The 27,525-nt window shown below is 40.7% G+C and overlaps 1 protein-coding gene across 1 annotated transcript; it reads right to left on the bottom strand.

The window, feature by feature from the left end:
* Nucleotides 1-224: 224 nt before the first annotated feature.
* On the bottom strand, nucleotides 225-23,051 carry LOC140016347 (uncharacterized). The gene is made up of 6 exons (XM_072069854.1): nucleotides 22,728-23,051; nucleotides 21,708-21,813; nucleotides 21,136-21,353; nucleotides 751-3,295; nucleotides 542-666; nucleotides 225-488 (listed from the first exon to the last, which is right to left on the bottom strand). The coding sequence occupies exons 1-6, from the start codon at nucleotides 23,049-23,051 to the stop codon at nucleotides 225-227; spliced, it is 3,582 nt and encodes a 1,193-aa protein (XP_071925955.1).
* Between the last annotated feature and the right edge of the window lie 4,474 nt (nucleotides 23,052-27,525).

The raw sequence follows: 27,525 nt of genomic DNA, 5'->3' as shown, positions 1-27,525 counted from the left end.
CTATGCTACAATAGAATATATGTCATTTATGCGCATAAACTATTTCATATATTACTTAAATCAATACATCAAGAATTTAAAAAAATTAATTTTAAAAAACAATAGCAACAAATTTTTTTTTTTTTTTTTTTGGCTAACCTCGTACACGAGGGGGGACGCCACTCCAAAATTTATTCAAGGAACACACCACATACAGCAAATGGTCTAAACGCTTGCCAGGAAGGCTAAGCCAAACGTACATAAGGGACGTGCATCCTATCTAGGCGGGCTAGCCCCCGTATATGGCCCGGAAGTGTGGACACATTAAAACTTTGACAGACTCCTGTGGAACTAGCTAGATTTGCAAGCGCGTCGGCAACCCCGTTTGCCTCTCGATAAACGTGAGTAAAAGTGACCTGGCGGCCCAGTGCTAAGTTTTGGATGCGGGAGATAGTCCTCCATAGCTTCCAAGGTATTCTTCCATTGCCATTCACCATAGCCAGCAAAACCTGAGAGTCCATTTCAACCTGTAGAAAATGGAAATCAGTGGAGAGCAGCATACCTTCCAGTAATGCCGAGGCTTCCGCTTCCATATTTGTCCTTGATCCCAAAAAGGAGGAGAAGCCGCATAGGACACAACCCCCCGAGTCACGGAGCACCCCCCAGCACCAGAGGAGCCTGGATTCCCTAAAGATGAGCCGTCAACATTCAGTTTGACATACCCATACGGAGGTTTTTCCTAAAAGACCCAGCGCGGGGCCAACCGCTCACGTGGTGTAAGTCGAAGTAACAAGCCCGAGTGAACCAACTCCCCATCATCCCGAGTCACTTGAGTGAGAGGCCAGACTTGGGTCACTTGACGAAGCAAAGCTTGAACATTCCAGCAAACCTGCGAAGTTGTTAAAATAACCCCCTCGTAAACCGCCAAGTTTCGAGCCTTCCAAAGTTCCCAACAGATTAGCGACGGCAGCACCCTGCACAGCTTTCCCCTTGCGGACCCCAGAGGGTGACAAAGCCACCATTGCTGCATGCGGCAGAGGACGCCCGTCAAAGGTGCATTGGGAACCCAACTGGCCTTGGCGAAGAAACTCCAGACCCCAGATGCCAGGAAGCAGCCGGATAGGACATGATCTTGAGACTCTCCATTCAGGCAGAACGGGAACTTTGAGGGGAGGTGGAGGCCAAACCTCTGTAAGACATCAGGGAAAGGGAGGAACTTATTGAGTAACTTCCACATAAAGACGGCGATCTTGCAAGGCACTCGACCACTCCATACACATTTCCTAGATCCAAGGGAAGCCCGTTTTGATCGCAAGGCCTCCCATGCTGAAGAGATAGTGAAATCGCCAGAGGATGTTAGCGTCCAAACTGGCCGAGCCCTGTCCTCGAAGTCTATAATCTGGGTGAACTGTGCCACCGTATCAGAAACGGCTAGCATTCGTCGCCAGACTCTGGATGTCCCGCGGGCTGCCCCATTATCCTCACTATACCGAGATCTCATAAAAAGAGCCCACAAGGAGGACGAATGGCAGAATCGCCACCACAGTTTACAGCTAAACGCCCCCTGTATGTCAGTAAAGGATCGAATGCCCAGGCCATCTTCCTCGACTGGGAAGCATAGGTTTCCCCAGGCACGCCAGTGATGTTTAGGTCCCAACTCCGTCTGACCCCAGAAGAAATTTGCCATTATTCGCTCAAGATCCTTGAGCACCCCGGAAGGAGGGTCCATAACAGCTAACACGTGCGTAGGAATGGCAGAAAGTACATGTTTAATGAGTATGAGCCGTCCCCCTTGGGAGAGAAATTTTTTCTGCCAGCCCGCAAGTTTAGTAATAAATTTGTCTATTAAGAATTGGAAGTACACCTTTTTCCGACGTCCAGCATATAGATTGCATCCCAGATAAGGGAGAGGCAGAGATCCATGCCCGAAACCGGTCATCTGCTGAATTCTACGAATTTGGCCAGAACCACACCGACGCGATGCTATGAATAAACTCTTTTGGTTGTTAACCCGCTGTCCAGCTGCATTCTGATATATATTTAAGAAATGAACCAAATTCCCTACCGACCTCCTATCTCCCCGAGCAAAAATTATGATGTCATCAGCGAAAGACAAATGTGTGACCCGTACGCATCCACGTGGTGTTGCATAGGGAGCCACACTGCCATCAGCTACTTGTGCATTCAGTCCCCTATTGAGAGCCTCGGATGCCAGAATAAAGAGGAGAGGGGATAGAGGATCCCCTTGCTTGATCCCGCGGGACGCCTGGAAAAACCCCCTGGCCCTGCCATTGACCAACACAAAAAACCAGCTGTGGGAGAGGTTATTCAAAATAAGCAAAATGAATCGATAGTCAAAGCCGAACTTGCAGAGGAGTTGCCGAAGAAACCACCATGACACCCTATCAAAAGCCTTCATCATGTCCAATTTGAAGATGCAGTTGTGTCCGCGGGCCTTCCTGTTAAGGGAGGCAATCATTTCTTGTGCCAGTAGAACATTCTCAGCAATATCGCGACCAGGGCAAAACGCGGATTGCTCCGGAGATATAATGCCCGGGAGAAAACCCTGCAACCGATTGGCAAGGACCTTTGTAAAAATTTTGTTTACAAAGTTGCACAGGCTAATGGGCCGGAAATCTGAAAATGGATTCGGCTTCTTCGGGATTAACACAATCAGAGTGCTAGCAATTCCTTTTGGGATCGGAGTCCCAGCCAAAAAATCCCTGGTCGCAGCTAAAACATCAGGGGCCACAATATTCCAGCAATGGCGGAAAAAAATGCCAGTGAAACCATCCGCGCCCGGGGCACTATCCTCGTCAAGCTCGAAAACCACCCCCTTGACCTCCTCCATTGTAACCTCCCTTAATAAGACTCCATTTTGATCTGCAGACACCAGGTTCGGTATGTGAATGAGAAGATCATCAACATTGCTGACCTCCTCAGCTGTAAGAAGACGCTGGAAAAAACACACCGCTGCCTGGCCAATCCGGTCGTCATCCTCGAGCCAAGTCCCCCCCTCATCCTTAATGCGGTGAATGGCCGGCTTTGTACGTTTCTCTCTAACCGATGCATGGAAATATCTTGTATTAGCGTCCCCATCCTTTAACCAACGCAAGCGCGCTTTTTGACGCCAGTAGTCCTCTTCAACCCGGAGACTTTGCAATAGGCAGGCCTGTGCCCGATGAAGGTCAGCCCTCGCCTCATCCGTCGGGGAAGCCTCGAACAAGATTTCCTTTTGCTGAACCTCAAACTCACTCTGTCGGACAGCCTGGAAGATGTTTCCAAAACGCTGCTTGCTCCAGTGCCGTAAACATGCCTTCAGACGTGGTTAATCAACTATACATAAAAAAAACTAAAATACTAGTTACTTTAGTTTTTGGGATATATTTTTAAATACTAAGTAATTTAAAATTCTAGTTAGCTTATATCTTTTTAAATTGTCAAATTGCTAGTAATATACATTTTTTTTATTTTGAAATGCATATATTAATTTTTTTGCTCTATACAGATTATCTTGAATTTTCTAACAGTGTAATAAATAAAACAAGAATAAAAATATAAGTAAAACTAATTATAATATTATAATAAATATACATATTAGTAATACTAATAAGAAAATGAAACAAAATAGTGATATAAGAGAAGTGAAAAAAGAAAATATTAAAATAAGAAAAAATAAAAATAAATAAAAGAAAGTACTGGAAAAGGAAAAATAAGTGAATGAATAAACAAAAAGGAAACAAAATAAAATAGTAAAGGAACTTTTGTCTTAAAATCAAATAGGGGACAAAGTGCTTATCTAATAAGTTCAGAGAAGTAAAGTTCAAAAGGTTTTTAGGGCATTTAACCCATAGTTATATTGTGCCTCCTAGTTTGTTCCATGTGTGGTATCAAAATCATCACATCAGCAAAGCTTTCAAAATGCATCTTAGGCATCCCATCTCTCCAAAACACATTCAACAACCCACCATCTTTATCAAGTTGAAATGTGCAGAAAAAATGTGCATCATTAGCTTGATGAACCTTAAATTTGTCAAGCAAAGATTCCCCCAACATCAATTAGGCTTTTTCTAAGTGATTGCTTATTTTGGACATCCTGCTCTAAAAAATTGACATTTTCAATTCCACGAGCTTGGTGCATCATGTCTCTGTAAGCTGTTTTTTCTCCTACACCTGAATTGAATAATGAAGCCTGCATTTTCCCAACGATAAGTGTGAAATTTCAAGTAGACGAAATGAAATGTTTTTGTTTATCATCGATCGGAGGATACTTATGATTATCATCAAAAACAACTACTCCCCATAAACCATCAACAATTTGAATTTTGGCCAGAGCTTTACTCTTTTTCTCTCCTTATTTGTAACACCGAATTTCAAAATATCCTTCACATGAATGAAGAAAATAGCATGAAATTAGCCCACTTTTAGACCATATTTTTTTCACTTTTCTTACCCCAAAACCTTTTGATATGGGATATACATTATATGCATATTGCCTAATCCTCACATTTGAAGGTCATTCCAATTCTAAATTCTCATTGATACTATGTGAGGACTCGTAAATTTTCCTTATTTTTATATTATTTTCTCGTATGCATTTTCTTCATTATACCTTATTATATTGATTTTTCCAGACATTTTATAAGTGAGTAGAGTTTTTAAAATATTTTCCTAGTTTAAGTTAGTTCATATTCAGTTTGAAGCGTATTATGGATGTGGGGCCCACTAGTGCGCTAAGTGCGATAAATTTTTGCCGATTAATTGAAGTTTTGTATTAAGGAATATTACTGTACAAGGTGTTAGGAGACAATTAGAGGTTAGTTAGATAAATTACCATTGGTAGACAAAAGGGATAAGATTAAAACCCTAAAAAGGAGCCAAGTGTCACTAGGCTATTAGAAGTTGGACTTTTGACCAAGGTTAGCAACTTTACTGAAATCAGATTTTTGACCAAAATTCATTCATTTTCTTGTCTCCTTTGGCCGAAATTAGTGAGAGAGAAACCAAGAGAGTTCTTCATCTTCCACTTCAAGTTCCAACCGATTAAATCGCGAACTACTCCATAAAAGTACTAGATAAGGTAGTTTTCAAGGTGTTTGTGGAGCTAATTTGGGAAGAAGAACTCTAAGCCACCATCTTTCTTGAGGATCCAAGGTACTTTGCTTGTAAAATCCCTCTTTGTTTCTAATAATTGTCAATTAGTGGATTGGAGAGGTTAAATATGTAGTTTTGTGGACAAGTTTATGGTTGGAAGTAGGGGCAAGGTGAATTTCAGTTTTTATAGTAAATTTTCTGTCCTCATATGATGATTGATGTTTAGCCATGATTTGGTAGTTGTCATGAGTAATTTTGAGCTTGAAAATGCTAGTTTTGCTTGCCTTCAAAGAATTTCAGCTAAAGTGCATGAATTTCAGTTTTAGGGTTTCCAATTTGCCCTGTTCTGCCCGGTCCTGTTTGACCATGTTAGAGACTGAATTAGGCTTAGTACAAAAAATTAAAGTTGTAGGAAATGATGTTTTATAGTTTCCTGTAAAATTTCAGCTCAATCGGAGAACTGTAACATGTGAAATGACCAAAATACCCTTGACTGCCCATAAGCCCTGTTTCGCGGACAGTTTTCTGTCTTCGTAGAGATTTCAATTTTTGACTCTGAAAATGCATGATTTAGCTTTGGAGGCCTTCATAAGAAATGTAGGTGCTTTGAAACTCCATAAGATTCGCCTCAATCGGACTTGTGTAGCCTGAGTTATTGTCATTTGAACTCAGTGCTGTTAACCAGCCTGATGGTGAAAGTCTGGTTCTGTACTTTGTGATTTGACCTAGATATACTATGAACTGGATTGAGTAGTCTTCATAAAAGTTGTAGCCCTCTGTCTTAGCTTCGACACGATATAAATTGTACCCCAATCTAATAAGCGTAGCTTCGGTTGTGTCCGTTCCGCTAAGCGACGTCAAATCTGTTTTTTGTTTTCTGACTTAAACTTCATTTCCGGACATTTTCCTAGCTTGAATTTGTACTTGTACGACTTTGAGCCTATTGAACGGCTATTGAAATGAGATTATTTTGTGTGTGACTTTAGGACTAATTGAGGAAAATAATGAAGCCATAAATGGCTGGAATATAGCAAAATACAGAGGCCATGCTGCCCAAAATTTTAGGGCTATGCGATTCCTTCAAGTTGAATTGATCTTGGTAAAAATGAAGGGTTTTGGGGGTTGTTTGTAACCCTAGGACCAACTGTTATCTTTTTGCTCAAAAGTCATATGTTATTCTTTTGTACTAGTACTTAACCTGGGAAGGCATACGACTTGTAGTCGAGTCTCATTTATGCATTCCATTTACTGGGTTTGTGGATGTGGGAACTATAATTATTTTATCTTGGTTATTTTAGGGTTTCTTAGTGATTAAAGCTACTTTGGGTAAAAAATTTTGAAGTATGTGTACTGGAACTGGTGAGTGTACCACTCCCCTCATTTGTTGTTTAACTTGGTTTCTGTACATGAAATCTGTGATTTGAATGACTGTACTATCTGTTTATTCTGTTTGAGATGAGAGTGTACTTTATCACACTCGTTCTCTTGGTTGACTGTATGCTTACTTACTGTATATACTTGACTCTATTATCTGCATCTGAGTCTGTTCTGATGTCGTTTGGAGGCTTGTATCCAATGACACTTCGGTGATCTCTGAGTTCAAAATCTGTGGTTAGTTACTCGAGTTGAGCCGGCAAGGGTCTGGTCGATTAGATAACGAACCACGGTAGTCCGTTTCTGGGAATCTTTGAGTATTGAGACTCTTGATTCCGGTATACTCGAGTATTACCACTTCTGTTTCTGTTGAGGTGTTTGGGCCCGGTAAGGGGTATGTTCAGTGGACGGAATTTGGTGTAAAGTGGGATCTACGAACATAGTTGTTCTTTACACGTTGACGAAGAGTCAACGAGTTTGGTTCAAGTACGGCAATGGGAATTTTGGCTTCTGAGAGCCACCTGTATCCTTTCTATCTAAGGTGTCTGTTCATTTCTCTATGTGATATGCACAAGTGACTAATTGAACATGAAATTCCATGACTCTTGACTGCTATTATTTTGGTACCTCATTGAGCGTAAGCTCACCCCCTTCCCGTTATCTTTGTTTTCCTTTCAGGGGCAAACTTTGAATCCTTGATTTTGGAAAAAAAGGTTGAGCTAGTGTAAATATTATTTTGTTAAGCTCTTTTGTAACTGAAACCCGAATTGTATTTTTAATTGTATGAATACTTTAGCTTGTACTTTAGTTAATTTGTTCAAGACTCCGATGTATATAAGTATTTAACCTTATTTTTTAAAAGTGTATTCCTTTGAGATGTTATGCTTCTATGACTTTGGTGAACGTTTCTTGTAACCGTTGGACGATCGGGCAAGCGCGGTATTTGAAAAAATTTTGGGTTAGCCATTGCCCTGAATTCGGCCAACTTCCAGCCGGATTGTGACGTGGCCATTTTCGTTTCGTTTTCGTTTTCGTTTTCCTGTTTTTTTTTTTTTGTTGAGGTGTTTCATCGAAGTTCCGTATCACCGTATGGTTTGGTAAGTTATATTTTGTCTTGGTGGTCTCCAATTGTTCATTTTCTTTGGGTTCCATCACGCGCAATATAGGGTTTGTGAGATTCGACTCCATAGTCCTAGCGAGAGATGGGCAGGCGGTCCTCCGAACCGTTTGGTTCGCCTTAGGGGGAGATGGGGCTGTCACATACTACATTGAGTTAATGGGTTGTTCAAAACCGGTAGCATGGCTTGTATCTACAAAATAAACAACCATGTGAAAAGTACAAAATATATATATATGGAGTACTTAAGTAGATCTTTATCATTTACTCAAATTACAAAGTTGGAATGAACAAAGAGAGAGTACGGAACAAATACTTTTTTTTTTGAAGTCTAACTTCTGATAATCTCTAAGCGACTTAGACATTTTCTTCTCTAATCTGCAAACATATTTTGGCAAATGAGAAACCCATAGGATAACAAAGAAAGTTTTTTTTCTGAAAAAAAAAAATCAAAGGCAAGTGTTAAAAGAAAAATTATCAAGAATGCCTCTATATTCTAATTAAACATCGATACCAAAGGAATATGACCCGTGATGTAAAACCCACAAATAGCAATCTCTGTATTGTATTTAAACATCAAAAGGAAAGGAATATGACCTATGATGTAAAACCACAAATAACAGCGCATGAATCAAATCCCTTAGGAGCCTACGATCACGAAGAAATCTAAATTGTTGGTGGAATTTGCTGAGAGAGTGTGAAAAATGGGGAGTGAAAGAGAAAAGCTGTATTGCCAATTTACCGCCACTGTGCATGTTTTAATTCGACAATTAACAGGAAAGTTTTCAATTTTGCATTTGTTTTCCAATTGCCATATATAACAATAACAATTTCTGTTAGCTACTCGCATGGAATATGATGTGACAAATAGTATCCAAATGGAGCTCGGTCATCGATTGTTGATACGGTCCGCGATCAACACATTTCGAGACACGTAGCACGTTTGCCCAAGGATCTAGCGAGATTGTCCAACGCTTGGATTGCGGGACCTAAATCCAAAACGGACGACACGAATTGGTTGAAGGTGGTAGAATGATGACTCCAATTGAGGTGTTTACTCTAGTGGATAGGTCGGTAGAACAATCTAGGACAATTCGCGAGATTGCTCAAGAACCCTTACCTAAGCAAGTGAAAGGATCGAATGCTCTCAATAATTTGAAGAGAAACAAACCAGAATTTTATTATAAAAATTGTGTACCCGTTAACCCTACAAAGTGAGCCTTATATAGGCTAAGGGGCTAATGAAACCCTAGGAAACTAGCCCTAGGGTACTAGTACACTTTGTTTAACATGGGAGAATGTACATGCCCAAATATATGTCACATAAACCTGAGAAAACACTTCAAAATATACATAGTAGTAAGTTTACAAACCAAAAGGAAACATTGTATTAAGATACATTTAGGGTTTCCAACTTCCACGGAGCTATACAAAAGGGTGTTTATACAAGCTCAATTCATTCTTCAAAATGATCATTGGTCCAAAAGATGGTTCCCTGTAAGGAAAACAAGGATAACGGGACGGGATGAGCTAAAAGCTCAATGAGGTACCAAAAGTATAAATGGTAGGAACAGTAGAACTCATGAAAAATAACTTTTAAGGCACATATTCACATCAAATACAAGAGATGAAAGAACACCACAATGTAAAGGATACATGTGGCTCTCAGGAGCCAAATCCCCGTTGCAATACTTGATCCAGTATCGTTGACCCTCCATCAACGTTCAAATGAAGGAACCAATCCCGTAGAACACCACTTTAACGCCAAAGTCCCGTTCACCAAACATACCCCTTACAGGGCCCAAACGCCAAACAGGAACAGGAATGGTAATACTCGAGTATACCGGAATCAAGAGTCTTAATACCCAAAGATTCCCCAGGAACAGGCACCCATGGATTGTCAATTACCTCGACCAAACCCTTGCTGGCTCGATTTAATTAACTCCCCATGAGGTTGAGCTCAAGTTAACAAGAAAATCGTTGGACTCACTTCCAAACGATCTCATAACAAGCGCAGGTCACAAGTTCAAGTTCATAACAAGTACAGGTAAGAGATTCCAGTTCATTCATTTCAGGCAAGAGAACGAGTGTGATAAAGTACACCCTCGTCTCATTCAGAATAACAGAGTTCATAGTTATCCATGTCACACATTTCAAGTATAGATGAACCAATCAAACAAAAATTCAGGGGAGTGGTACACTCACCTATTAAGGCGACATAACGTTCAGAATATCTTTCCGGGTAACACTTTCAATCACCGATGAACCCTAAGATTAATCAAGAGAAAATATTACAGTTCCTCCAGCAAAAGTTAGGTGAATCGAAGACAATTCAAATACTACTAGTATTTTGGACATATGATTTTGGAAGTGAAAAGAGTACATTTAAACCAAAGGACATAAGTAAAATATTTGGAAAACTCATGCTCGCTCGTAAAACTTTGAAATATCCATTTGAGTTGAAGAAATGAAGAAAACGTATTTCTATTAGTCGTAAATTTCATTTTTTGCAAGTGTACAAGTTTCGGCCAGATTCGACCTTAAATACCTCGATAAAAGAGGACGCAAATATCCTAGATGTTTCATATGGTATTTGCTCTCAAATCGTTACCTAATCCTCGAGTGTAAATTTGGGCAGCACGCCCTTTGTATTTACCTATTTTTCAGCCACTTATGGCTTCATTATTTTCCTCAATCAATCCCAAAGTCATACACAATATAAATTCATCACAACAGCCGTTCAATAGGCTCAAAGTCGTCCAAGTACAAGATTTAGCTAGGAAAATGACCGGAAATAAGCTTTAAGCTAAGGAACCAAAAAGGCAGATTCACCGCTACTTAGCGTATCGGACATAAACAAAACTACGCTTATTGGATTGAAGTGAAAGTTATACCGTTTCGAAGCTAAGATAGAGGGCTATAACTTTGATGAAGACTACTTAGTCCAGTTCTCATCCTAAATATGTCAAAGTTATTAAAACAACCCCAGATTTTCCAGTTCGAAGCTCACTGTGAAATTCAACTAGCAGTCCTGATTCATTCAATCATATCTCAGAACACACAACTCTGATTCAGGTAATTCCAAAGCCATTTGAAAGCTAAGATACAAGGATATAATTCTTAAGAAGACATCGACAACCAAATCAGTAGTATTCCCGGTCAAACTAACCAATTACAGAAGCTGATTATCAGTTTCGGACAGAAACAGGGCAGAAGGGGTATTTCAGTCTTTTCATAGGCTACGTTGCTCCGATTGGGCTGAAATTTTGCAGGATACTATAAAACATCATTCTATACAACTTTAATGTTTTATACTAAGGCCAATTTGGCCTCTAACTAGGTGTAACAGTACCGGGCAGAATAGGGGAAATTGAAACCCTAATTTGGAATTTTCTGCACAACATGGAAATTTTCCGCATTTAACTACAATTTACGCACTATAGCTTCATTCTAGACTATCCCAAGTCATCATCCATGGCCACACAATATAAAACATATAAAAACAGAAAAATCAAGAAGAAATATAAAATTCATCAAAGCTTCACTTCCAACCACAAACACACCATAAAGCATCTTATTTAGCCACCAATGCCACTAATTTGCCACTATTAAGAACAAAGCGAGGATTTCTTCACAACTCGCCTTACAACTTAAGAAAGATAGCAACTTAGCACTTCCTCTTGCCAAATCACTCCACCAACTACTTCAATACCACTTAGCAAAGGGATTTTATGGAGAGTTTTGGAGTATAAACGGTTAAGTTGTGAGATTGGGCAAGATTAAGAAGAAGGAAGTTGGAGATTTTTTTCTCTTTCTTTGCTCAAGAAGTTCGGCCAAGGGGAGGAAAAAATGAAGATGTTTTTAGTCAAATTTTTGGTTAAATGGTAAAGTAAGAAAGTTGGTCAAACCATCCTCAAGTCACAAGGTGACACTTGTCACCCATTTTTGTTTGAGCTTATCCTTTTGTCTTCCAAGGTTAATCCCTCTATGCATCCTCTAATTGGCTCATAATACTATGTAATATAATCTCTGTCTATATAATTTAACCTAATTGGCCGCATTTTATCAAACTTACCGCACTAGTGGGTCCCACAACCGGTTTACGCTCTTAATTTTTTAAAAACTAATTAATACTAGAAAAATAATTTTAGAACTATATTTACTCATAAAAATTATCTAGAAAATGTTTCTAATAAAGAAAATATAGAAAAGGCATGCAATTAAATAAAATAAAGTCTAGAAAATAAGAAAATCCACGGATTCTCACACTCTCTCCCCCTTAAAAAAATTTCGTCCTCGAAATTCCTTATCATCGCCTTCTCCGGGATACAAAAATTTGAATACTTCCTTTTCACAGTCAAATTGAGCATCATACTTAGCTAACCAATCTGTACCCCTTCACTGGCTAGGCTCATGGAATTCTTTGGTATAGTTTCTTCTTCCTTCCCAAATTGTAATTCTGATACACCATTCTAATGGGCAAACGGTGGAATACCAGAATCTTACCTTCCACGTCCTCTAATGGGTCAGAGACTTGATGTTGTTCTAAGGAGTACACCCGAGCTGACACTTTCGATCCATTCTTGTCCCCCTTCGACTGGTCAGGGTTGGTCATGGTTGGTTGTTGGCTCCTACTCCCTTTTCGAGATTGGCCTGGGCAACTTGCGATTTGATGATCTGCGCTCCCACAATGCAGACACTTTCTTCCTTTCTTCCAGCAAACATCCTCCGTATGATTCGGCTTCCCACAGTACCCGCAGGGACCACGGGAAGCGGAGACTGAGCCTCTCTGTGAGGCACCACTTGATATCCTCGGTAATTGTACTCCCCCGTTTTCCCTTCCAATCTTAGGAGGCGTACCCTTATCCCCTTGCTCTAAGCTACTTCCACGAAATCCCCTTTTCTTAGCTTGAAAGTTTCTAACTTGAAATCTCGCGCTTTCAACTCGTTGAGCTTTCTCCACCGTATAACTAAAGGTATTGAGTTGGGCTACAGCCAGGTCCTTCTGAATCTCAACGTTTAATCCTTGGACAAAACGCCTTATCCTCCTTTGCTCAGTCACAATTAACTCGGGAGCGAACTTGGACAACCTGGTGAACTGGCTCTCATATTCGGCGACGGTTTGAATTCCCTGGCGGAGCCTAATGAACTCATCTTCTTTCTTTTCCTAGATCAGAGGTGGAAAATACTTCGTGTTGAACTCTCTCATGAAATTCACCCACGTTCTTGGGGTTTGTTCTCTTTCCCATTTCAGTCTTATGATATTCCACCAAGAACGGGCTGCTCCCTCCAGTTGGAAGACAGCAAATGTGACCTGTCACTCCTCAGTATAATGTAACGCAGCAAATATATCAATCATCTTCTCTAGCCATCTCTCAGCCACGTCAGGGTCTGGTCCTCCCAGGAATTTCAGTGGCGAGAACTTCTGAAATCTTTCAAGGGCATTATCCTCACCCTCTATGTGATTATCAGGGTTTCCGGCTGATGATTAGGATTTTGGCCCTGATGTTCTACTACGTGAGCCAAAAGGTCAGTCATACGTTGGATAGCAGCAGCCACCTGAATGCTAGGATCCATTCCAGGTTCAGGATTAGGTCCAGGTGTTGGTTCCCGATTTTCTCCTTCATTTGAGGTTCCACGGCCCCGGCCCCGTCCACTACGAGTACCCTCCATTTGACTTAACCAGTCTAGGGTTGAAGTGCGAATACCATATTAAAACAAAGTATGCAGGTACAAGTGATAAAAGCAGACAATATACATATAGCATATCTTTAGCAGATAAATCACACAGTAACAGTCAGTCAGATACAAGCAGAAGAAATCGCATGAAAGTCATTAAAAGAACTATATACTAATTAGGCCAATGGTACACAAGCGACCAACCAACAGCTTTCTCTCTCTGGGCTCCGTCCACAATCATCCCTAGGCAGGGTCAATCATCCTTAATGATACCCTAACACATCATATCAAGTTCCGTAGAATCAGATTTCTAATTCGCCCAAGTCATTTCTAAACTAGGCTTTCATCCCTTTTCGTATTCAGGCACAAGAATCCAAAATAAGATAATTCACCACTCGAGCTTGCCAGTCCCAAGAGTAAATCATCTACATTTGTAATTCCTACCTGACATACGTATCTATAGTCTCCAAGTGCCAGAATAATGTTTTGAACCCTATAATACACCGTGATTCCTAGCTTATGCTCAAAAGAGTACTTAGTCCCTTACACTCATTCACATGAGCGAGACCACAACACCACTTGGCCCCAAGCTCACTCCTCGCAGAGACCACGCGAAGCGGCTCTGATACCACCTGTGACAGCCCCACCTCACCCTAAGGCGAACCAAAGGGTTTGGCGGACCGCCTGCCCAGCTCTCGCCGGGACTACGGATCTGGAACAGACATAAACCCTTCCAAACGCTCAAAAGAACTTCAAAAAGGTAACATTCAGAACCAAATGAGCCAAAGTAAAAGATACAATCAATCTTTGGTACAGCGTTCCCACGAAAATCAAAACGAAAAGGAAGAGCCGCTGCGCCGACACAATCCATCCCAGTACTAGTACACTTTGTTTAACATGAGAGAATGTACATGCCCAAATATATGTCACATAAACCTGAGAAAACACTTCAAAATATACATAGTAGTAAGTTTACAAACCAAAAGAAAACATTGTATTAAGATACATTTAGGGTTTCCAACTTCCACGGAGCTATACAAAAGGGTGTTTATACAAGCTCAATTCATTCTTCAAAATGATCATTGGTCCAAAAGATGGTTCCCTGTAAGGAAAACAAGGATAACGGGACGGGATGAGCTAAAAGCTCAACGAGGTACCAAAAGTATAAATGGTAGGAACAGTAGAACTCATGAAAAATAACTTTTAAGGCACATATTCACATCAAATACAAGAGATGAAAGAACACCACAATGTAAAGGATACAGGTGGCTCTCAGGAGCCAAATCCCCGTTGCAATACTTGATCCAGTCTCGTTGACCCTCCGTCAACGTTCAAATGAAGGAACCAATCTCGTAGAACACCACTTTAACGCCAAAGTCCCGTTCACCAAACATACCCCTTACAGGGCCCAAACGCCAAACAGGAACAGGAATGGTAATACTCGAGTATACCGGAATCAAGAGTCTTAATACCCAAAGATTCCCCAGGAACAGGCACCCATGGATTGTCAATTACCTCGACCAAACCCTTGCTGGCTCGATTTAATTAACTCCCCATGAGGTTGAGCTCAAGTTAACAAGAAAATCATTGGACTCACTTCCAAACGATCTCATAACAAGCGCAGGTCACAAGTTCAAGTTCATAACAAGTACAGGTAAGAGATTCCAGTTCATTCATTTCAGGCAAGAGAACGAGTGTGATAAAGTACACCCTCGTCTCATTCAGAATAACAGAGTTCATAGTTATCCATGTCACACATTTCAAGTATAGATGAACCAATCAAACAAAAATTCAGGGGAGTGGTACACTCACCTATTAAGGCGACATAACGTTCAGAATATCTTTCCGGGTAACACTTTCAATCACCGATGAACCCTAAGATTAATCAAGAGAAAATATTACAGTTCCTCCAGCAAAAGTTAGGTGAATCGAAGACAATTCAAATACTACTAGTATTTTGGACATATGATTTTGGAAGTGAAAAGAGTACATTTAAACCAAAGGACATAAGTAAAATATTTGGAAAACTCATGCTCGCTCGTAAAACTTTGAAATATCCATTTGAGTTGAAGAAATGAAGAAAACGTATTTCTATTAGTCGTAAATTTCATTTTTTCCAAGTGTACAAGTTTCGGCCAGATTCGACCTTATATACCTCGATAAAAGAGGACGCAAATATCCTAGATGGTTCATATGGTATTTGCTCTCAAATCGTTACCTAATCCTCGAGTGTAAATTTGGGCAGCACGCCCTTTGTATTTACCTATTTTTCAACCACTTATGGCTTCATTATTTTCCTCAATCAATCCCAAAGTCATACACAATATAAATTCATCACAATAGCCGTTCAATAGGCTCAAAGTCGTCCAAGTACAAGATTTAGCTAGGAAAATGACCGGAAATAAGCTTTAAGCTAAGGAACCAAAAAGGCATATTCACCGCTACTTAGCCTATCGGACATAACCGAAACTACGCTTATTGGATTGAAGTGAAAGTTATACCGTTTCGAAGCTAAGATAGAGGGCTATAACTTTGATGAAGACTACTTAGTCCAGTTCTCATCCTAAATATGTCAAAGTTATTAAAACAACCCCAGATTTTCCAGTTCGAAGCTCACTGTGAAATTCAACTAGCAGTCCTGATTCATCCAATCATATCTCAGCACACACAACTCCGATTCAGGTAATTACAAAGCCATTTGAAAGCTAATATACAAGGCTATAATTATTAAGAAGACATCAACACCAAATCAGTAGTATTCCCGGCCAAACTAACCAATTACAAAAGCTGATTATCAGTTTCGGACAGAAACAGGGCAGCAGGGGTATTTCAGTCTTTTCACAGTCTATGTTGCTCCTATTGGGCTGAAATTTTGTAGGCAACTATAAAACATCATTATATACAACTTTCATGTTTTATACTAAGGCCAATTCGGCCTCTAACTAGGGGTAAAAGTACCAGGCAGAATAGGAGAAATGGAAACCCTAATCTGGAATTTTCCGCACAACATGGAAATTTTCCGCATTTAGCTACAATTTACGTACTGTAGCTTCATTCTAGACTATCCCAAGCCATCATCCATGGCCACACAATATAAAACATATAAAGATAGAAAAATCAAGAATAAATATAAAATTCATCAAAGCTTCACTTCCAACCATAAACACACCAGAAAGCATCTTATTTAGCCACCAATGCCACTAATTTACCACTATTAAGAACAAAGAGAGGATTTCTTCACAACTCACCTTACAACTTAAGAAAGATAGCAACTTAGCACTTCCTCTTGCCAAATCACTCCACCAACTACTTCAATACCACTTAGCAAAGGGATTTTATGGAGAGTTTTGGAGTATAAACGGTTAAGTTGTGAGATTGGGCAAGATTAAGAAGAAGGAAGTTGGAGATTTTTTTCTCTTTCTTTGCTCAAGAATTTCGGCCAAGGTGAGGAAAATATGAAGATGTTTTTAGTCAATTTTTTGGTTAAATGGTAAAGTAAAAAAGTTGGTCAAACCATCCTCAAGTCACAAGGTGACACTTGTCACCCCTTTTTGTTTGAGCTTATCCTTTTGTCTTCCAAGGTTAATCCCTCTATGCATCCTCTACTTGGCTCATAATACCATGTAATATAATCTCTGTCTATATAACTTAACCAAATTGGCCGCATTTTATCAAACTTACCGTACTAGTGGGTCCCACAACCGGTATACGCTCTTAATTTCTCAAAAACTAATTAATACTAGAAAAATAATTTTAGAACTATATTTACTCATAAAATTATCTAGAAAATTTTTCTAATAAAGAAAATATAGAAAAGGCATGCAATTAAATAAAATAAAGTATAGAAAATAAGAAAATCCACGGGTTATCACAAATGGGCTCAAGTCTGCGACATTAAAAGTCGCGCTAACATTGTACTCCCCAGGTAGCTCTAATTTGTAGGCATTATCATTGACGCATTGGAGCACTCGAAAGGGTCCATCACCCCTTGGGGATAGCTTCCCTTCGCGTTGCTTGGGAAATCTTTCTTTTCTCAAGTGTAGCCACACCCAATCACCAGGTTCAAAGGTCATCTTGCGACGGTGCTTGTTAGCTTGCTGGATGTATTGCTGCGTACGCTACTCAAAAATTGCATGACCAGCTTCATGTAACCTGCGCACAAAATCAGATTTCTTTTTCCCATCTAACCTTGTGTGCTTAGAGGAAGGTAAGGGTGCCAAATCAAGGGGAGTCAGGGGGTTAAAACCATATACAATCTCAAATGGTGAGTAGTGTGCTGCACTATGAACAGTTCTATTGTAAGCAAATTCCACATGTGGCAAACACTCATCCCAAGATTTAAGATTCTTTTTAATCAAAGCCCTGAGTAATGTTCCAAGTGTGCGATTGACAACCTCAGTTTGGCCATCGCTTTGGGGATGACTTGTGGTTGAAAACAATAATCTAGTGCCAAGCTTAGACCACAAAGTCTTCCAAAAATAACTCAAGAACTTTACATCTCTATCACTAACAATGGTTTGAGGCATACCATGCAAGCGAACAATTTCTTTGAAGAACAAGTTAGCAATACGAGATGCATCATCAGTTTTGTGACAAGGGATGAATTGACCCATCTTAGAGAATCTGTCAACTACCACATAGATTGAGTCATTACCCCTTGGTGACCTAGGTAGGCCCAAGACAAAGTCCATAGACAAGTCTACCCAATGATGATGTGGAATGGGCAATGGGGTATACAAGCCATATAGGTTTGTTTTAGACTTGGCCTTGTGACAAGTGGCACATCTACCAACCATGCGCTCAACATCCCTACGCATATGGGGCCAATAGAAGTGTTCTTGCAACATTGCTAAAGTCTTAACAACACCAAAATGTCCCATGAGGCCGCCACTATGTGTCTCTCTAACCAAAAGATCACGAATGGAAGAATTAGGCACACACAACTTATCTACATGGAAGAGGAATCCATCATGCAAAAAGTATTTTCCATGCGGGTTCTTAACACAAGCAGCATATATGTCACCAAAATCATGATCATGTGCATAGAGTTCCTTAATCATTTCAAACCCTAATAACTTAGAATCAAGAAAAACAAGCAAGAAATGTCTACGTGATAAGGCATCAGCTACCACATTCGATTTACCAGTTTTGTACTGAATGACATAAGAGAAGGTGTTAATGAAGCTTACCCACTTGGCATGTCTTTTACTCAATTTTGGTTGCCTCTTGAGAAACTTCAATGATTCGTGATCAGTGTGTATCACGAACTCCCTAGGGCGGAGGTAGTGTTGTCAGGTCTCCAAAGCCCTCACCAGTGCGTACAACTCCTTGTCGTACGTGGGGTAGTTTAAAGCAGCACCTCCCAGTTTCTCGCTAAAGAAGGCACAAGGCCTCTTGTCTTGCATGAGGATGGTGCCAATACCTACACCAAAAGTATCACATTCAATTTCTGTGACAGCCCTACCTCCCCCTAAGGTGAACCAAAGGGATCGGCGGACCGCCTGTCCTGCTCTCGCCAGGACTCACTCACTCACTACAGTCCTCAAATAAATTACAAAGTAAATCCCAAATATACATCACCAAATCCTCCATGAATACATATCACAAGCGCGGAACGTACACATACACTCGTTCAATTCCAAACATACATACAATCCTAACTATTACACAAGATGAATTCCAAATCCAAACTATACACGAGATAATCCATCCAACCACACGAAGAACTTAATACAAGCGCTTCTCTTGCCTCGAGCCCTGTGGGGAGAAAATATATTTTTGGGGTGAGCTAGAAGCTCAGCGAGTATCCAATAAAATCAGTAATCAACCAGTTTCACAATAATGCATTAAATGAAAGCATGAATCAGTGATCAAATGTATATATGTTGCTCTTGTGAGCCAGTGAAATCATCGTACTTAGAACTCTAACGCTCAAATGGATCCAGTTAGTCAAACAGTACAAATGAGCCATTTGCTCCAAATAATCAGGGGTGGAGATGTTGGTTCTAAGCACACGAATTTCAAGTACACATTTGAGCCAAAATATGTCATGGTCCACATGCAAGCACTCATGATATGCAATCGAGTATGCAATGCAAGAAATAATTTGAAAAGTAACTTTGCAAATGGTTGAGGAATCACTCACCAGCCACGGCTCAGGAACCATCCATCATAGATCATTGCCTGGATCAAGTCCAAACCCTAGATCACAATTATCATGTCAAGCAAGAGGAATTCTAAAAGCATCAAGTTCCTACCACCTTTTGGCATTTTAATCATAATGGAAGCTACACTTATCTGATTGAAACGAATCTTATGGCGTTACGAAGCTAAGACATATACCAATATTTTTTATGAAGACCTCCAAGGTCAAATCATACATATTCATGGTCAAAACCGAGATCTTAGAGAAAAGTGGAAAACTGGCCGTGAAACAGGGCTTATAAGCAGTCAAGGGTATTTCGATCATTTCACATGCTACAGTACTCAAAATGATCTGAAATTTTATAGGCAGGTAGCTAACTCACATATCTACAACTCTCATGTTTAGTCCAACAACTGGTTTGGTCTAAAACATGGAGAAATGTGCGGTCCAAGTTGAGTCCAGAAACATGGTAAACGGAAATTACACTTCTAAACTAACCCTTGTATAGAACCACAAGTACACATATGAAATAGAAGATATACCACATATCTAATTAGGCCACAATGCCCCTTCAATATGAGCCAATTGATAGTTCCAAAACCAATCATAATTAAGCCCAATTCTAACCCCTAACATTGATATGGACCTACACAAGCTAGAATTTCCGTAGGCAAGTGAAACTAGCACATATAACATCAATATTTCACATAACAAAACTATCAAATGTTCTCAAAGATTGGACAGCACTTCCCCTTAAATTTTCTTATTTCCATCCTACAACAACACCAATACCATCTCAATTCAACCACATATTCACATACAAATCATAAGCTATAAAACACACCTAATTAGGGCCACAACACCCTTAAATCTTAACCAATTAAGAGCTCAACAACCAACCATAAGAAAGCCCCAAATTTGAAACCCTAATACTGAAATTTTCCGCACAAATCTAAAATTTTCCGCAAACCATCACACTAATATACACAATCTTCATTTTACACCATATCAAGTCATCATTCATGGCCAACCAATAATTATTATATAAAATCATAAAAATCACCAATAAAATCCAAAATTGGTTAAGCTTTACCCTAAACCATGAAATTATCCACAAAATAGCATATTTAACCTCTACAAACCACTAATTCCACATTAGTAGGAACAAAGAGAGAATTTCTTGATAACTTACCTTATAACTCAAAAAATATGGTAGCTTAGAGTTTTCCCCCTTCCAAACAACTCCACCAACTCCTTTATTTCTCCTTAGTGTACACTTGTACGGAATAGTTTGTGATTTCACCGGTTAAAACTCAAGATTTGAGCAAAGATTAAAGCTAGAAAAATGAAGAACTTTCTCTCTTTTCTCTCTATGATGCACGGCCAAGAGAATGAGCAAGAATGGAAGATATTTCAGCCAAGAAACAAGATAAGAATGAAGGAAAAATAGCCAGTCAAACCTGGCTGCAGAAGTGACACGTCACAATCCGGCCAAAATCTGGCCGGATTCCAGGCCAGATTCAAGGCAGTGGCGATTCAAATTTTTTTTCAAAACTCCAAGACAATCCGGCCAGGTATCCGGCCAAGAACTGGCGGGATTTCCGGCCGGATTCCCCAAAAATATTTCTAGTCAGAAATTTTTTCCTTTTCTTCTTCTTTCGGGCGTCACAATTTCAAAGGTCTTGTCAAAATTTGGTAATGCTAAAACAGGTGCATGTGTGAGTTTGTCCTTGAGGGTAAGGAATACTTGTTCTTGGGCTTCTCCCCAATGGAATTTATCATTCTTCTTTGTCACGGCGGTCAATGGAGCAGCAATGGTGCTGAAGTCTTTGACAAATTGCCGGTAGAAGCCCGCCAATCCATGGAAGCTACGCACCTCAGGGACGGATGTTGTAGTTGGCCATTTCTTGATGGCCTCAATCTTGGACTCGTCTACTTTGATGCCCTGTGAACTCATAACATAGCCTAAAAACACAAGTTCATTAGTACAAAAGGTGCACTTCTTAAGGTTGGCGTATAGACGCGCCTCTCGAAGTGTATTAAGAACTAATCTCAAATGCTCCATGTGCTCATGCTCATTTCGACTATATATCAAGATGTCATCAAAATAGACAATCACAAACTTCCCAATGAAGTGTCTCAAAACATGGTTCATTAATCTCATAAATGTACTAGGGGTGCTAGTCAACCTAAAGGGCATGACTAGCCATTCATAAAGACCATGTTTAGTTTTGAAAGTTGTTTTCCATTCATCGCCTTCTTTCATTCTAATTTAATGATAGTCACTCCTTAAATCAATTTTAGTGAAAATAACAGCACCATCAAGTTTGTCAAGTATATCATCTAGCCTAGGAATGGGATGACGATATTTAACAGTAATAGCATTAACGGCTCTACAGTCGGTGTACATGCGCCAAGTACCATCCTTTTTGGGGACAAGTATCATAGGCACAGCACAAGGACTTAGACTTTCCTTTACCCAACCCTTACCTAATAGGCCATCAACTTGCCTTTGAAACTCCTTTGTCTCCTCAGGACCCATGCGGTAAGCCAGTTTGTTGGGTAGTGGTGCTCCAAGAATCAGTTCTATTTGGTGCTCAATCCCTCGAATGGGTAGTAAACCATCAGGGACCTCATCAGGGAACACGTCCTCGAATTCCTGCAAAAGAGCAACCATACTCGAAGCAATGCCTTATCGAGCTCAGCAACATCTAAAAGCACATGTTTGCAAATCATGAGAAGTACAGGCTGATCAGAATTCAATCTTTCTAACATCCTTAACCTTAATGATCATGTTTTGCTTCCTAGTGGTGGGTTTAATGAGTGAATGGTCATGTGTAACACTAGGTGTGCTCACTTGACCCTTGGTCGATTGCTCACTTGTAGAAGTGGAGCATTTGCCAGCGTTGGCCGCCTTGTGTTTCCTCTTTTGCCGATCCATTTCGCACTCCCTTTGCAATTTAAGTTTGTCCTCATATACTTGTGCAAGTGTGAGGGGTGTTAGGACCATGCGTTTATCATTGTGCAAAAGAGTGTACTTGTTTGCCCTACCATCAAATGTGACATGTTTATCAAATTGCCAAGGTCTTCCTAGAATGACATGTGTCGCGCATGCATAGGTACAACATCACACACAACTTCATCAATGTAGTTGCCAATTGAAAAAAGAACACGTACCTGTTTGTAGACATGTACCTCACCTTCTTCACTTAGCCATTGGAGGCGGTATGGATGTGGATGTCTAGTGGTAGGAAGGCCCAAGCTCTCAACCATTAGTAAGCTTGCCACATTGGTGCAACTCCCACCATCAATGATGAGACTGCACACTTTATCACTTACTTTACAACGAATGTAAAATAAGTTTTCCCTTTGCAATTGCTCGTCCTCCTTGACTCGGGCGGTTAGCACTCGTCGGGCCATCAAACACCCTATTTCCCCTTGAGTAGGAGAACATTCTTCCTCAGCCGAGTCATCCTCCAAGCAATCGTCCTTGATCAATCCAGGTATATCCTCACAATCATCGTCATCGGAGACGATCTCTCCATTGTGAGTGACTAACATGATCCTCTGGTTCGGACATTGGGACTGGATATGTCCAAACCCTTGGCACTTGAAGCGCTTGATATCTCCACTCCTAGTCTTAGGAGTCTCATGACGTGCCATAGAAGTGGACCTGGATGCATCAACAACTTTGTTAGGGGTAAAATTAGAATTTCGATTAGGAGCATTACCTTGAGCTCGGCTAGATGAAGTTGGGGTAGCCGAATTTCCAGCTTCGTGGGTCGCTCTCCGTGGTTGGTTGCCCCTCCATGAAGTCGAGTTGGAAGTTTGGAAGGTACGGGCTCCTCGCCTCAATTTCTTTCCCCTCTCGGCCTTGATAGCGAGTTCAAGAAGATCATGCATGTCCAAATAATGTTGGAGCTCCAAGGCTTCTTGAAGGTCAGGGTTGAGACCTCTAAGAAACCTCGCCATGGTTGCTTCACTATCTTCTTGAAGGTTCGCCCTCATCATGGCCATTTCGTTCTCCTTGTAGTAGTCCTCCACACGCATGTTACCTTGACTGAGGGTTTGAAGTTTGGAGTGGAGATCATGATTGGAGTAGCTAGGGACAAATCTCCTACGCATCAATGCCTTGAGTTCTCGCCAAGTTCGGACTTGTGGTTCTCCCATTCTCCTTCTTTGGGTTCTCACTTGGTCCCACCAAACTAGGGCGTAGTGGTGAACTCAACGGTGGCAACTTTCACCTTTTGTTCCTCGCTATAGTAGTAACAGTCGAAGACCATTTTGATGCGGCCTTCCCATTCCAAGTAAGCCTCAGGTTCACTTTTGCCTTTGAAAGGGGGCACTTGAATTTTGAGTCCCTTGAGTTCGTTCTTAGGCGTGTCCTTTCCAGGCCTCTTGGTTCTCTCGTCATCTTCACTAGTCGAGTAGTCTTCACAATTTGCCTCCTTGGTGCCATGGTTACTCCGGTTGTGAGACCGAGAACGAGAGCCTCGTGTGAGACTCCTAGATAGCTCCACAAAACTAGTGTGCAACTCCTCCATTTGTTGCTCACTAATTCGCTTGAGCTCGTTCTTCATGGCGGTGAACATCAACGAGTAGTCTGTGGTCGGTTGATTTTGCTCCATGTCCCTCTTTATGCCCTACAAAAGGTTAGTAACAACAACACAAGTATATCCTCACTTCACTCCCTTAGTGTATCACTCAATCTCCTGTGTATCACTCAAAAGCACTCTAATGGACTTACCAAATACCTTTACCTGTTGGGTTAGATAATTGAGAAGGCCGCTCAAGTCCAATAATTGTCACCAACTTTTTCCACAAGAGTAACCAAGAAGGTAAGACACAAATGTGGGTGGAAAATGAAGTGGGAATGGACGAATTTGGAAGGCCAATAGTGGCGGACAGAAATGGAAGTGCGCTAATGGGAACACAAAAGAAAGAAACCCTAGCTTCCTAAAATGTAGGAGTGGGTTCCTAGAATGTAGGAGAGTAATCCTAAAATGTAGGAGAGTGTTCCTAAAATGTAGGAGAGAATGTAGGAGAGTAGCCAAGTGAAAACAAAGGAGTTATCCAAGTGTTTTACTTAGTTTCCTAAATTGATTTGGAAAACAAGTTAGTTTTGGAAACCGTTTAGAAAACCTTTTCTTGAATAACTTTGATTAGCTTCCAAATCCCAACCCAAGTCGGGTTTCCTTAGTAAATTTCGGTCCTCCCCCTAAACCCTCTTCCCAAGTCGGTGGAGATGGCTTATTAAAGCCCTCCACTATAGCCATCACTTACACTCTCGAAGAAGACCAAGTGCAATTCGGAATTTTTGGTCTTAGTGCTCAAGATAATTCGGCTAATGGTCAAGGCAAGAAGATGGCGTCTCAAGAAGATGCAAGCAATGTCACTCAAGCTTCCCCCCAATGGGCTGCTCAAGAGTTTCTCAAGAATTTTACTCTATGGTATTGCTTTGTTTCTTGCCACCCGAATGCCCTTTCTTTTTTCCTTTTCGTTTCTATTTTTTTTTTTATCGTATCAAACAAATAACACAAATAGCCTGACCGAACTGGAATAAAATTCCAGATTTGGTTCGGTCCACAATGCACAAGTAACGATCAACAATCCCTCAAGAATTCCCACGCAAGTTTCAAGAACTTCAAGAATTTCCAGTTTGATTTCAAGAGACTCAAGAAACCCTAGATTCTTGTAGATTTCCTTCATGATTCACAAACACCAACTAGTTTTAACAAAAATCAGTTTTGAAAATTAAGCAAAAAACACTTGGACAGATTTGAAACAAAGAAAAGACCCTAGCGCAAGACAAACCCTAGCCACCACTACTAGAGTCTCTTTTGTTTCCTTGTCGCTCACGGACAGTTTGGAACTAACAACAATAACACACGAGTTGGACAGAAATTTTGATGCAACAAAGGACACAAAGTACGGTCAGATTGTCAAGGCAACAACCGACGCATGCATGGACAGATTTGGCTCGATAACTTGAGCAACACCCGGACAGAATTTTGTTTCTCTTTTGATGAATACTAGCGACTCAATAACAAGGACAAGTGCAGCTACACGTGGAGATGATACGGGCAGCATGCACGACACAACCACACGAACAGAAATTGATGGCCACGAAGCAACAAACGACTCCGGTCAGATTTCAACCAAACGACTAACACGACAAGGGAAGAACAAGTGCGGACAGATTTTGTTTTTTTTTTTTTGAAACAATGCAGCGGAAAATAACACAAAAATCCTACGACACAACTACGAAAAACAAGGATATAACGAAAGATACCTCCACCTAAGTTCTGATACCAACTGATACGGTCCTCGATCAACACGTATCGAGACACGTAGTACGCTTGCCCAAGGATCTAGCGAGGTTGTCCAAGGCTTGGATTGCGCGACCTAAAACCAAAACGGATGACACGAATTGGTTGAAGGTGGTAGAACGACGACTCCAATTGAGGTGTTTACTCGAGTGGATAGGTCGGTAGAAAAATCTAGGACAATCGGTGAGATTGCTCAAGAACCCTTGCCTAAGCAAGTGAAAGGATAGAATGCTCTCAATAATTTGAAAAGAAACAAACCAGAATTTTATTATAAAAATTGTGTACCCGTTAACCGTACAAAGTGAGCCTTTATATAGGCTAAGGGGCTAATGAAACCCTAGGAAACTAGCTAAAGGAGTGTCGGCCATTCTTTGGACAAGGTGGGCCGGCCCATGATTCAAATGAAATAATCTAATCCAACTCTAAACAAGTGAACCTAACACTAGGCCTAAGGCCTAGTCGACCAACCCTTCATGGGCTCTCTTCGTGGGCTTGGATCATCATGTAGACAACTTGATTATCTCCTTCCAAACCTTCAATATCCCGATGGACTCCTTGTTGGTCTTGAACATTTCGCACAAGAGCTTGAAGGGACTCCTTGAAGCGCTTGGCCCGTGCACGTGTGACTAGGCCCAATGGAACTCGAACTGGATCATTACTTGGGTTAAGATCCGTGCATACATCGGTCCCCTCCATTTGAGGACGCCAAGGAATGGGCTCAAGTCTGCGACATAAAAGTCGCGCTAACATTGTACTCCTCTGGTAGCTCTAATTTATAGGCATTGTCATTGACGCGTTGGAGCACTCGAAAGGATCCATCACCCCTTGAGGATAGATTCCCTTGGCGTTGCTTGGGAAATCTTTCTTTTCTCAAGTGTAGCCACACCCAATCGCCAGGTTCAAAGGTCATCTAGCGACGGTTCTTGTTAGCTTGCTGGATGTATTGCTGTGTACGCTTCTCAATATTTGCACGACCAGCTTCATGTAACTTGCGTACAAAATCAGATTTCTTTCTCCCATCTAAACTTGTGTGCTCAAAGGAAGGTAAGGGTGCCAAGCCAAGGGGAGTCAGGGGGTTAAAATCATATACAATCTCAAATGGTGAGTAGTGTGTTGCACTATGAAAAGTTCTATTGTAAGCAAATTCCACATGTGGCAAACACTCTTCCCAAGATTTAAGATTTTTTTTAATCAAAGACCTGAGTAATGTTCCAAGTGTGCGATTGACAACCTCAGTTTGGCCATCGCTTTGAGGATGACTTGTGGTTGAAAATAATAATCTAGTGGCAAGTTTAGATCACAAAGTCTTCCAAAAATAACTCAAGAACTTCACATCTCTATCACTAACAATGGTTTGAGGCATACCATGCAAGCGAACAATTTCTTTGAAGAACAAGTTAGCAATACGAGATGCATCATCAGTTTTGTGACAAGGGATGAAATGAGCCATCTTAGAAAATCTGTCAACTACCACATAGATGGAGTCATTACCCCTTGGTGACCTAGGTAGGCCCAAGACAAAGTTCATAGACAAGTCAACCCAAGGATGACGTGGAATGGGCAATGGGGTATACAAGCCATATGGGTTTGTTTTAGACTTGGCTTTGTGACAAGTGGCACATCTACCAATCATGCGCTCAATATCCCTACGCATATGGAGCCAGTAGAAGTGTTCTTGCAACATTGCTAAAGTCTTAACAACACCAAAATGTCCCATGAGGCCGCTACTATGTGTCTCTCTAACCAAAAGATCACGAATGGAAGAATTAGGCACACACAACTTATCTACATGGAAGAGGAATCCATCA

This window comes from Coffea arabica, chromosome 1e (genome assembly GCF_036785885.1).
Source record: "Coffea arabica cultivar ET-39 chromosome 1e, Coffea Arabica ET-39 HiFi, whole genome shotgun sequence".
NCBI lineage: Eukaryota > Viridiplantae > Streptophyta > Magnoliopsida > Gentianales > Rubiaceae > Coffea > Coffea arabica.
Note: the sequence above shows the minus strand (reverse complement) of the source record. Positions and strands in the feature narration are given on the sequence as shown.